The sequence below is a fragment of the Malaclemys terrapin genome, chromosome 8 (genome assembly GCF_027887155.1).
Source record: "Malaclemys terrapin pileata isolate rMalTer1 chromosome 8, rMalTer1.hap1, whole genome shotgun sequence".
Lineage (NCBI taxonomy): Eukaryota > Metazoa > Chordata > Testudines > Emydidae > Malaclemys > Malaclemys terrapin.
This window is the reverse complement of record NC_071512.1, coordinates 24,542,165-24,556,278: the sequence shown is the minus strand read 5'-3', so window position 1 is coordinate 24,556,278 and position 14,114 is coordinate 24,542,165. Positions and strand designations below refer to the sequence as shown.

Here is a 14,114-nt window from a genome sequence, read left to right as displayed (position 1 = left end):
GATGAATGCAAACCTAATACTAGCTCAGTCAGACATAATTTTATTGTTAATTCCCTTCTTCAGATACAGAACAAATGTTCCCCTATCATCCATAGTGACTGTGAAGAAGGCAGGTTTCCTAGACAGCCACAGAGGGACTGGCCCTGTTATACAGCTAATGACAGAACTCACGGAGAGCCCCCATTTTAATCACCACAAATGGCTACCACAAACCCTGAATCATGGATGGTCAGAGATTCAAATCTAGACTAGGTAGTGATGAAGAGTTGTTAGCATCTGATACTACTAGCCTATCTTGAATAAGGTCAACATAAGCTTTCCTATTCAAAATAACAAAATGCCATATTCTTTGTTAACTGGCAAACACATTTACAGTCTCATCAGGATGCCAAGGAATGAATGGGCATTAGGGTCTTGATTCAACTGTGTTTGAAGTCAGTGGAAGTCTGTCCAAGGACTTCAGCAATTGATTGATCAGGCTTTAACACTGACTTCTCCTCTAATGATGGTCCCCGGGTGACAAATGAGGCACTTTGTTGGTTCTATGATTGGAATGTCCTATTGTGGCTGAACAGCTGGTCTGTGCCAAACCATCAGGTTGTGAGGAGGATTTCCCCCTGCCCCATCAACCTTTTTTTGATACCCTGCATAGAGCCTATTTAGTCTTGATTTGCGTGGAGCAGGAATATTTGTCCCTAAGGATTTAAAGTGATTTAATCTGATGTGCTGCAGTATTTATTAAGGTGGATCTTATGGCATTTTAGCCACAAGTAATGCCTAAAATCCTTACATCAGCATAATCAGGAATTTTAGCCTTTTCTTCAAAAGGAAGGGAAATGAAAAGAAAAAATAACTGTGTTAAGGTAATGTTCATTGTAAGCTTTTTGAGGCAGGAACCATATCTTTGTGTTTGTCCAGCACAAAGCACAATGGGGCTTTCATGCTGAGTGTAGTCACTTTTGGCATTACCCAATGCAACCTTATTATATCCCCCGCCCAGACAACCTTCCTTCTTCCTACTACCACATCCCCTCCAAAAAATAGTGATTTCTGTTCCATCCCTCACAAAAAAAGTAAAAACAAAAAAACCCACAACCCCACCCTGATTCTGGTCCACAATGCTCCTAGTCAATCAGAATGAAAATCACGGTTTTCATGTTTATAGAGAAATGAATATGATAGCCATGTAACTGCAGTCTGTTCATGTGTGGATTTTTAAACAGAAACCAGTTTTGTTCTGTTTTTCATAAACCCAGAGGAGAAGCCTTATCTTCTATCCCAAACATTCTCTTCTTCCCTCCTCTTCTGTCACGCTTAAAACATCACCATCCACCCCATCACTCAGACCCTCTTAGGGTTTTATTTTTGATTCCTCCTTCTCCATAGCTCCAGAGATCCAGGTCATTTCCAAACTTGGCACTTCTTCCTCCTCAACATCTCCAAGATACATCCTTTTGTCTCCATCCCCATAGACAGATCTCTCATTTGAAGCATTGTTATAATCCTCCTTGATTACTGCAATGTCCTGCTCTTTGGCCTCACAAACACACGCATTTCCATCCATACAAAATGCTGTTGCTAACCTCATGTTCCTTGCCCACAGGTCTGATCATGTAACTCCCCCCTCCCCCCCCGAATCTGTTCATTGGCTTCCTGTTCAATAAAGTATCAAATGTAGGCTTCTTGTCACCAAATACAAAGCTCTGCATAATGCTTCCCTACTCAGATCACTTCCATTCCTTCTTCCTTGCAGCCTTCTATGCATGGCACAGTCTCCCCAGGTTCATCCGCAAGGCCCTTCTTTATATACATTTAAGTCCTTCTTAAAGACTTGCTATTACTGTCTGCAAGTTGACTTGTATATACACTGTCTGTTGTAATTCCCCTTCCCCTGACCTCTGTCTACTTGTTAGTCTTTAGATTGTGAGCTCCTTAAACCAGGGACTATCCTTCTTAACTGTTTGGAAAGCACATCGTATAAATAAATAAATAATACATAAATAATAATAATAATTAATAATAGCAGTGGCCATTGGAAAGCTCCACTGGTAAACTGAGCTGTTAACCTGGACAGTCAGGTCAGTGTGACATGCACCTAAGCCCCCCCACCCAACCCCAGAGTTATCTTAAGAACATAAGAAAGGCCGTACCGGGTCAGACCAAAGGTCCATCTAGCCCAGTATCCTGTCTACCGACAGTGGCCAATGCCAGGTGCCCCAGAGGGAGTGAACCTAACAGGCAATGATCAAGTGATCTCTCTCCTACCATCCATCTCCATCCTCTGACAGACAGAGGCTAGGGACACCATTCCTTACCCGTCCTGGCTAATAGCCATTAATGGACTTAACCACCATGAATTTATCCAGTTCTCTTTTAAACTCTGTTATAGTCCTAGTCTTCACAACCTTCTCAGGTAAGGAGTTCCCACAAGTTGACTGTGCCCTGCGTGAAGAAGAACTTCCTTGTATTTGTTTTAAACCTGCTGCCTATTAATTTCATTTGATGACCCCTAGTTCTTGTATTATGGGAATAAGTAAATAACTTTTCCCTATCCACTTTCTCCACATCACTCATGATTTTATATACCTCTATCATATCCCCCCTTAGTCTCCTCTTTTCCAAGCTGAAGAGTCCTAGCCTCTTTAATCTCTCCTCATATGGGACCTGTTCCAAACCCTTAATCATTTTAGTTGCCCTTTTCTGAACCTTTTCTAGTGCCAGTATATCTTTTTTGAGATGAGGAGACCACATCTGTACGCATTATTCGAGATGAGGGCGTACCATCGATTTATATAAGGGCAATAATATATTCTCAGTCTTATTCTCTATCCCCTTTTTAATGATTCCTAACATCCTGTTTGCTTTTTTGACCGCCTCTGCACACTGTGTGGACATTTTCAGAGAACTATCCACGATGACTCCAAGATCTTTTTCCTGACTTGTTGTAGCTAAATTAGCCCCCAACATATTGTATGTATAGTTGGGGTTATTTTTTCCAATGTGCATTACTTTACATTTATCCACATTAAATTTCATTTGCCATTTTGTTGCCCAATCACTTAGTTTTGTGAGATCTTTTTGAAGTTCTTCACAGTCTGCTTTGGACTATCTTTAGCAGTTTAGTATCATCTGCAAACTTTGCCACCTCACTGTTTACCCCTTTCTCCAGATCATTTATGAATAAGTTGAATAGGATCGGTCCGAGGACTGACCCTTGGGGAACACCACTAGTTACCCCTCTCCATTCTGAGAATTTATCATTTATTTCTACCCTTTGTTCCCTGTCTTTTAACCAGTTCTCAATCCATGAAAGGACCTTCCCTTTTATCCCATGGCAGCTTAATTTACATAAGAGCCTTTGGTGAGGGACCTTGTCAAAGGCTTTCTGGAAATCTAAGTACACTATGTCCACTGGATCCCCCTTGTCCACATGTTTGTTGACCCCTTCAAAGAATTCTAATAGATTAGTAAGACACGATTTCCCTTTACAGAAACCATGTTGACTATTGCTCAACAGTTTATGTTTTTCTATGTGTCGGACAATTTTATTCTTAACTATTGTTTCGACTAATTTGCCCAGTACAGATGTTAGACTTACTGGTCTGTAATTGCCGGGATCACCTCTAGAGCTCTTTTTAAATATTGGCGTTACATTAGCTAACTTCCAGTCATTGGGTACAGAAGCCGATTAGTGCTGCCACCCTGCCCTTCAAGAAACCTCTTCTCATTCTAACCAGCCTTTCCCCGCACATAGAATCAGATCCAACTGGGCATGGCTGCAAGTTCTGAGCCTACAAGTGGTACCCTTGCAACACCATGATATGCAGGTGGCTACTGGCCTAGACTACCAGCTGGTGGCCATACTTATTCTCACCATTTTTGTAGAACAGGGGAGCATTGGATTGTGTCAGAGTTGGATAGGGACAAAAAAGAACAAGATGGAGAGAGAAAACTATTAGTGTATTTAATAGAGAGATGTAATAAGTGTGGCAAAGGGAGAGTGAGAGCTAAGGAGGGAAGTGAAAATGAGGAGAAGACTAGAGGAAAAGGAAGGTGAGAAGAGAATGAACAATTGCCTCCGACCAGCACCAACATGTCCTCCAGAACCAGATACTCTTTTTGCTCCCTTTTGTTGCACTGCTTCTGCAAGTCACCATGCACAGAAAGGGATTTGGACCTTTATCATTTCTTTCTTTTTGGAAGATAGCACCTCTTTTCTAAAGAGCTCCCGAAAATGAATTACCCCACTTTTTTCATGACGGGAACCCACAGAAGTATAAAAATGGAAATAACTTATGTTTACTTTGACTTACACACTTACTTTGACACATCTCTTTGTCAGATATGTGCAGCACAGTGAACCAGGGTCCTAGAAGTACAACAATAAGAGTTTCTTATAAAATGCTGCTTACGTCTTAATGAGGTTTTCTTATATATATAAAACCCTCCATTAATTATGCTCTGCCTCTCTCTCATTGTTTGCAAGATTTTATAAGGAACATTTTGCTAAAGGATCGGTCAACTGGAAATGCAATTTAGTAGTTAATCCTCAATCTGTCAGGGTGCACAGACATCCGTTTATTTCTGAAGATATCCTGATGCAGATTAACAAAAGCCTCATATGACCAGAACATGCTATTTATGTTACAAAAATATAACATTGAATGATTATTGAGAAAAAACATTCATGTTCTGATTCCTTAGAAACACTGTACTATTTCCGAGGGGTTATTTAGGGTAAGCATGAGATGCCCTTTAAAATGTGTTTCTCTACATAGGTTTACAGTACCATGGATATTTCTTCTGTAAAGCATGGAAAGTTCATAAAGGTTAAGAAGATAAATGGCTCAGCGAATTGCCAGCCTTTCAACTCAAGGATTTGCACCGAATTCCAAGATGAGGTCCAATAAAAAAATCACAACTTCATACAAGATTAGCAATTTCATATGAACAGGCCTAAGTCAAACGTAAAAATTATCTTTCCCCCCCAGTATTCATTTCAAATGTTCCCAATTCTCCTTGTCATTCTTAGGGGTTTCCTCTCCCTTCCATGTGTATAAATAGAGTCCTTAATTTTACATTGTCCATATATAAAATAGATTATAATGCCTTACTTAAAAGTAATATTTACTTTTCTTAGATAAAGGCCAGATTGTCACACTTAGGCATGTACTTTCATTTGGACATGCCTGACTTATGTCCAAATAGCCACTATATATATGCCTTCAAAACACCTAAGTGGCTATGTACATATGGAAATATCAAATTTGCACATACATGCATTGTCTATTTACTCATATACATAATTTACTTATTATTTTGGTATAAAAAGGTGCCTATTTCAAGTTCTATTCACCTTTGCCATCTCTTTGAAAATACACATCACATAACAGAAACAATTCCAATAGAGACTCCTATAAAACCTCAGGTAAGTGTGCTAATCACCTATGTTTTTGTGAGGTTGGTTAATTTCTATTATGCTTATCCTATCACTGTCTTACTTGATTTAATCTTGGGAAATTGACAAGTCTGTTTATTTATTTGGTACATTTTAAAAAGGTAGTCAAGGGTGCCCAAATGCTCTTTTCTTATGCTTTCTAAAAAAACAACCAAATAAATAAATGATCACTGATACATGATGATCCATCTTCTATTTTTACCACAATCCCAAGTTATAGACTCTAGTGACAAATGGTTTACAACCTACCAACACCGTCTCTGTTTTCTTTGTTTACTTTCTCCGCCAATTAGAACACGCTTGTGTCTTTGAGCAGAAATCTTTAAAAATGGCCCCAAATGGCCTCAAATGCTGTTTTTTCCTGCATTTCTTATATTTCTATATTTTCAGAATTGGTCAGAAATGTGGTAGGCTTTATATAGCTAGATATAAATAATCACTCCCCCCTCAAAGGAAAAGATTGCACTTACTGATTTAGTATCTTACTGCTTACTATAGTGTTCTGAAAAGTCAACAATATTATTTTCTCATTTTCAAAGAAGACAGAGCCTCCAGCTTCTGGCTAATTGTATTTTGATTTGAGCAACAAATCTGAGGCAAGTTACTTTTGGACATCATTGGTGAAATCCTGAACCTACTGGCAAAGCTCCTATTCACTTCAGTGGAGCCAGAAGTTCACCTAAATGAGTAATTAAGTTTAGAGGGATTTAAAATTGGTGTAACTTACACATTCTGACACCACCAATGTACATGTTACCCCCAATTTAGACCCCCTTGGAGTTACTTAAACTCTCTTATATTTAATTTGTTACTTGTGTCATGATACAGCAAAAACAGAATCTCATGCTGCACATTAAGCATGTAATTAATCCCATTGACTTCAAAATCTGTCCCATTAACTTTAAAATTGTGTGTGTGATTCTAAATGTGTCTACGGACTGATCCCAGTATAGCATGGAAGCATAAACTTAACTTTAAGTCTCGTTGACTTATAGTTAAGAATATAATAAATAATAACAATAATAAATAGTAATATTCAAAGAGTTTTATGAAGGAGGTCAGTATCATTATCCCCATTTTACAGGTCAGTGGCAGAATTAGGAATATAATCCAGGTTTCCTGAGTTCCAGTGATTTGTTGGAGCAGGTTCTTAGTTACATTTAGATTCACATGCACAACTTGTAACTTATTCCTCCAGTTCACATCTTATATCACATCTGAATTTGTCGCAGTGAATCTGACATGCTGTAACTCATGTGCCAAGGGGTCAAAACAAAAGAGCATAGCAAGAAAAACAGGTTACAGAGTGTTGCTGGAAGTATCTTATATTACAACTTCTTGTGCATTCTTCTGGGTCTTCAGCATATAAATTACAAGAATGTAGACTCTCTTATATCCCCCCTCACCTCAGCAAATGGATGTAATTAGATCTAAGGAAATATAAATAAGTGTAAGGGAGCAATTTTATACTACTTTACAAATCACTTCTGAATCTGAGTCCATGAGCACAAATCCTGTTCCCTGGAAAGTCACTGGGAAGTTTCCCACTAATTTCTTTGGGAGCAAGACTAGACCTGTTGTTTGAATATTTTGTTTAGAAATAAGCATGCATCTCTTTCTTTATTAACACCTCATATTGTTCACAATCCATGTTTGCAACTTTCACTCAGAAAATGCAAGTTCTGCACTTAAGTGGAGAAATTCTCTCATCTCCAGAGGGCAAAACAAGATGTATGCATCACTTAAGTCCTATTTAAGACCTGCTTTGTTAGCAAAAGTGGAATTTAAGTAGATGATAGTCATTAGGCTGGCCCTCTGTCCAGGAGTGAATTTCACTCTAGAAGGCAGTGTATCTGCCATAACATTTTTCTGGCCTAGAAACTAAGAGCTTTCTACAATGAGTAAAAGAAAGAAAGAAAGATTTAAGTATACGTGTTTTTTTTTTTAAATGTTGAGGAAAATGCTTTGTCCAATGTAATGTATTATGGTTACATATTTTCATCCATCTATAGTGTATCTTAATGTTATTTCCAAGTTCCCATTTATGAAAACATCTTTAGCTATAAGAAATTATACTATATTGTCCAAATTCTCCTCTCAGTTATACTTGTGAGATCCCACTGACTTCAATGGGTATAGCACCAGTGTGAGGAGAGAACTGGGTCCATGGTATCCACTGCAGATTTTCAGTCACCTGGTGGATAAGGATGTCCATTTGTCATTAGAAATAAATGGGAACTGGGCAATCAATTCCCACTATCTGTGTTCAAAGGAACTGGTAATGTAATAAATGTCCATAAAATATGCTGTACTGTCCAGTCGACCTGACATGAAAGTTGAATGATCTCAAATAATGCCTAGGTGAACAATTTATTTTATATATGTATTTATTTTCAAATCACAACTCCACTCTCCTTTATCTCCTATCCTGCTAGGAATAGCTACTCAGGCACTCTCTACTGACACTCTCACTTTTAACCATGGTCTGTCTGTCTGTCTGTCTGGAGCCGCTGTTGTGTAAGAATCCTGGGTGCATCTCCAGAGACCTATGATCATTCTCTATTGTGTGAGACAATGGTTCTTACTACAGGGAGAGAGCAGATAAATTCAGACTGCAGCAGACTCTAGTTACTGTGTTAAATAATGTTTACTAAAGGAATAATTGGACTGTTAAATACAAACTCTTGTTGCTTTAATACAGACCACAATACACTGTCTATCTAAGAACTCATGACTCTCATCACCATAGTACCTGTGCACATAGGTAGGGATATGAAATGTAGCAATATGAAACAAAAGCAAACACATAAAGCCCAAGGAGTGCATATATATTACAGTAGTTGGTGTGTTGCGTGTCTTCCTCTGTGCCCAATCTGCGGAGGATATGAATTTGTTACAGCCCTATCTTTAGCTTCAGTCTTGAAAGCATGTGGAGACATAGTCCTCAGTACCAGTTATTCATAATAAGATGTGTGTAAGTATTTGTCTGGCACTCTAGTGACATTAACAACTCATCAGACATATTTCTTTGTCTGTCATAGCTTTATGTAGCTTTTGTTTTGAAACACTGAAACACTTGGAGATTATATTTCAGTTCAGCTAAGAATTTAAATAAGTTCTGAATGTAACACACTTATTTAACTTTACAGTTCCACTGAAGTCAATAAGCCTGTTCATGTGTAAGTATTTGCAGGATCTGCCCAAAATAATTAAGTACACAGAAAATATAGCAAAAAAAATTCTCATGAGGGTATTTCTTACTATGAAGGCAAATAGCTGCATAAAACAAGTTGTGTGAATTGAAATTTCACTTGTTGCACTTTGTGGGCATTTAAAAGCTTAAGCTATAACAGCTCTGGGGGCCACCAGCCCTTATTTGCTGGACACGGAGGAATAAGCAGGGGCTTGTCTAGGATTTAATTGCTGTGGGACTCACACACTCGGGATGAGCTTTCTCTGCCCAGAAGTATGTGAATTCCTACCTCTATCCACTCCATTGAGAACCCTCTTCCATCCACTGAATTCAAGTCTGAGAATTGTGAGAAGAATATCTCTGTATGTCTCAACTGCTGGGATGGAGTATAAGCAGAAAAGGAACCAAAGTAACAGAAACAAGCTGGAAGATTGTGGAGTCTGTGGCGCACAGATGTAATATGAACCATATAAGAAACATCACCTAATAAGAACAATAAAAAGAGTAGATGAAATGCTGTGTAAACATCAAAGCTCAAACTTTTCTTTTTTTATTAAACACTTCTTCCCTCTCAGAGTCTGAGAGATGAAGGCTCTCTGTGAAAGACTTTCCAGCATCACTTTATTTTTTAATCAATGTAATTTGGAGTACCCTAAAAGCAATTTAGCTTGAAAGTTATGGACAAGTAATGTAGTTGCTAAAGCGGAAGTTACTAAAAGGGCTTATCTTGTTTTTCAAATCCCTTATACACTTGCCAGCAGGAGACTAGAGTCTTTCCATGGGTCATCTATAATCTTTTAAGGTATATGAAGTTATTGATAAAGGGATCTCGGTGGGACTTTCACTTCCCTATTAATGTTTCAAATCCAGCTCAGGTCAGTTTGGTGGTCTAAGTTTGATAAATAGAGGCTGTTCCTAGTTCCAGTTCCTATTAGTCTGGTAACCACATCACAAACTAACACCATAATTTACACAAACTAGAACCCTTGCCGGAAGTCTCAGCAGAAGGGCCAAGGAAGAATGGGCATGAAGAGCTAAACAACACCTGCAATCTGTCACTGTCCCTGAACTCTGGAATACTTGTTGGGTGGGGAAGCTCACACTTACTCTCCCTGTGCTGTACCAACTCTATTGGCACTAACACTTCAGTATCCAGGACAGTCAGAACCCCAAGCTTCACAATAAACTAAACAATTATAATACTAAAAAGCTACATTGTTTAACAAAAAAAATCAATTCCATTTTCCTGTAGCCATTTACAACATGACATTTCTTACACTGCTGTTTTTTATGTTAGTAAGATTCATCCTGTGCCTTGTCATGGGGCCATAGCTTGCTATCCTGCTCCTGCTGAGTAGCACCTGACTCCAGGAATGGTCCCATTGACTTCAGTAGGACCTTTAATTAATGAAGTACTAGTTGGTATTTGTGAGAGTATCAGAATCTAACACATAATAAGAACAGCTCTGTGAATACTGCAAAACCAAAGTTCAGCAATATTTACTCAGTTTCTGAATGACTGTTCAGTTTCACAATAGTCACACCCATTTTTACTTCCTATATACGCACATTGCATGTGTTTTTGTTTATATTAATGTTTGAGAAACATGTTCATATGAATATCCATATTCATATGTGAACAAGAGTATTTTTGTGCTAATACATGATGAATATTTGTTGGTCATTGTTCATTATTTGTTACTAAGCATTTGTTATTTTCCTGCTTTAGCCAGTTACAGAGCAGAAATATTACCATGTAATGAGGTGAGCAATCTGACACCACAAATATATAAAGTGAATAGTCAAAGTCCAGCATTTCACAAATGACCAATACTCTGAGATTTGTTCAGATGAACAATTTCTACAACAACTAAGAACAATGAAAGAATTCAAAAGCTACCCATGAACAATATGCAAACAGAATAAGGGTCTAAATTAGTGAGCAAACTTATTCACAAACAATAGCTGCAGTAATTAGATGTACATTGGCTTGTAGTTGCATGTGCAAGGAGTTTAATTAAACATTTGTGCTCATCAGTATGGTGTCTCTCTGGAACAAATATGTAATTATTGTCAGAACATCAAATAAGTCATGTGTTAATCTATTTAACTTTCTAGAGCTAGAGTGCAGTTAATATTGGTGACCATAGCAGTTCTATTTGACATCAAGTATCAGCATTTTTAAAAATTTACAAAAACAAATATTTTAGTGTACAAATTTGATATGAAATATGAACACTGAGCCTGATTCTTGTCTCACTTTCACTGCTGGAAAGTAACTCTACTTAAGTCAATGGAGTTCCACTCCTGTGAAACAGGTGTATGTGAGAGGACAAACTGTATATGCAATACAATTATGAATGTCACGAAACTGTATACAAGCATATCTTAACACATTAGTGTGCAGGGTCATAAGAATGTGCTTTGTGGCAGTGCAAAAAAAAAAAAAAATCAAACTAATAGATGTTGTGAAAAAAAGTAGTCCAGTGTTGTATCACATTTGTTTTGAGACAATGAATGAACTCCTGGTCCCATTGAAGTCAATGGGGCTGGAATTTCACCCAATAACTTTAACTTACTTTATTATTCTAAAAGTCTCTCTTAAAGCTTTTAAATGCCCACAAAGTGCAACAAGTGAAATTTCAATTCACACAACTTGTTTTATGCAGCTATTTGCCTTCATAGTAAGAAATACCCTCATGAGAATTTTTTTTGCTATATTTTCTGTGTACTTAATTATTTTGGGCAGATCCTGCAAATACTTACACTTATTTAACTTTACAGTTCCACTGAAGTCAATAAGCCTGTTCATGTGTGTTACATTCAGGACTTATTTAAATTCTTAGCTGAACTGAAATATAATCTCCAAGTGGTTCAGTGTTTCAAAACAAAGGCTACATAAAGCTATGACAGACAAAAAAATATGTCTGATGAGTTGTTAATGTCACTAGAGTGCCAGACAAATACACACTGACACACATCTTATTATGAATAACTGGTACTTAGGACTATATCTCCACGTGCTTTCAAGACTAATGTTTTATTAGGAATATTGTCTCAACAATAGAAGTAACAAACTTTCTTAAATTATATTTAGAATTAAAGTTATTCTTTTATGATGACAGATTTTAATGAAGTGATTATCACCTTTATTTTTCAAATACTAATGTACTAAAATATCAAAGTTAAGATGTCTCTGTTCTTTACTCTCTAGAATAGGTCAATGAGAGGACAGGACCATTTTGAATACCAACTGGTTATCAGCAAAACACAGCACTTTTTGGTGGGTCTTCAGATGTAATTTAAAATCACGAATTCACATTTCAAAGAGTTTTATTTAGTCTTTTAAAAGTTCATTAGGAAATTCATCTCCAATAACAAGGGTTCAGAAAATCCACCAGCAAGAGCAAAGGAATGGGTAAAAGAGAGTTAAAAAAATGTTCTGGTTTTATTTTATTTGAAGAAAGATGATAACATAGTCGGGAACCCTGTGTGTATGTAAACCGTGCGCATTTTCCAGTAAAGAAAAAGAAAGATACACATGGAAGGATATAAACAAAGACACAGTCACCTCAAAAGAAGGCCTCGACATTTATTCATTAATTTTAATTATTTCTTAATTTTAATTGCTGTAAAGGTTCATTTTCCATTGCTTTATTCATGGTAATAGTAAAACACTATTTAAGAAATCAAAGAGACTTTACACATCCTTCCCTACAAATAAACAAAATGCTTTTCCTCATGGGCTCATCACGCTTCACATCACTATTACACCTTTGCTCTATTTCTAGTTATTTTACTTTCCACCTGGGATTGTGTGAAGCTCAGTCTTACAGCAAATAACATTATTTTTTTTTGTTTCCCTACACAGAGAAAACCAATGGCTTTTCTGCCTAGGAAAGAAAAATCCAACCAGTGGGACTGCTCAGTCCCATTTCTATTTAAAATCATGAGAGCCTGCTTTCAATATGGCAGTACACATGGGGGAGGGGGGGGAGAAAGTACATGTGAAACAGGAGCCCATCTGTTTTTCAATATTGTTAAAAATATAAAGGGGAAGGGATACTACTTGCATTTATACATGAAAGAAAGGAGTGTGGCAAATATTCTATCAGGCCATGAATGGCCAGGTACTTTGCAATGCAACGATACTTTGTCACCTAACCTGTTAAATGCACAGTCCACAGTTTTTACAAGAATGCCTGGTTCAGCATAATGCTTTGCAATGCAGCAATACTGACCCCCCCCTTTTAAATCCCCCCTATACACACACACCCTCTTTTTTTCTTCTATTACTAAGATATTTGTTTTCTATTTCCATTTGTGTTTGCAACAGACACACACAGCAAGCATAGGTCTTCTGTACCGTACATGTAAGTATCTACGTGTGAGGAATACACCAGTTATCATGCCAGTGTAAACATTTGCCTAACACGAGTGACTGTATGGATAACATACACCCTGATACTACATCCCAATGCTGACTGCCTCGGTTCCAAATACCATCAATAACAAAAATGCAGATCTGTCCTGGCTTCCTCAAGCCAGCGAGGTTTGCATAGGAAAGTGGATCTCTGTCCTTGGTCCTGATTCCTTGTACTGGTTTCATTACCCTGGTACTGAAGAAATGTAAATATAGGGTCTTGGAGACATACAAGCCCAAGCACAGCCATGATGTGACTGCTTAGGAAGAAGCAAGGATGAATACAGTGAGAATCTGCCCACAAAACACGGCTATATTATAACTCCATGCACTGTAGCAAACCTTAAACCAAAGAGAAAAGGCTTCCTTAACATGGCATCAAATTCCACACAAAAATCACGCGTGTACCACCCTTCACTTAGCCTCCCCATTCCTCTCAATGCAAGAATTGTAAAGCCAATAAAACATAGCAAGATCCCAGCAGCAAAGGCGATCGATGGAGGCAATGCTACTCTCTAAACCTTCAGCATTCTCACAACAGCTCTGTGCATTTGCAAACTGTATCTTTGTCCCCCCCCCCAACCCCCAGCAAACAAGCAGAAAAGCACATCTTACCACTGGATGAGGGAGAGAAGCACAAGTGCCCACACCATCATTTTGAGAGAAAATGCAGGATTCGAGCTCCCCAGGCTTGTTGGATTTGGAGGACTCATCTCTCTTTTTCTCCCCCTCTTTCCCTTTCCTCTTGGTTGCAGATGGATCCGTCCCTTTCCTTCTTTATTTTTATTTTGTTGGTGGTTCCCACCCCACCCCCCCCTACCAGGTCCCGTCAGTGGGATGATACATTGCACCCAGCTGCAGGAATTAATATTCAGAGGGGGCAGAAATCAGATCTGCCCAAGCCTTTTGCAGCTACAATAAAAAAAAGTCAGCTTAGGCAGCAGCTTCCAAATCTAGAGAAATAATAAAACTGGGAGAAAAAGGGTGGGAGAGAGGGAGGACACACACAAGAAAAGCAGGCAAGGTAAGGAGAAACACAC

General features: G+C 38.0%; 1 protein-coding gene across 2 annotated transcripts in view; it reads right to left on the bottom strand.

The window, feature by feature from the left end:
- GABRG2 (gamma-aminobutyric acid type A receptor subunit gamma2) overlaps positions 1-13,851 on the bottom strand; it is a 92,983-nt gene extending 79,132 nt beyond the window's left edge. For both annotated transcript variants that reach the window (XM_054038612.1, XM_054038614.1), the window contains exon 1: positions 13,690-13,851. In XM_054038612.1, the coding sequence (XP_053894587.1) occupies positions 13,690-13,787 (98 nt within the window). In that variant the 5' untranslated portion in view covers positions 13,788-13,851. The remainder of the gene's footprint in view (positions 1-13,689) is intronic.
- Positions 13,852-14,114: the final 263 nt, after the last annotated feature.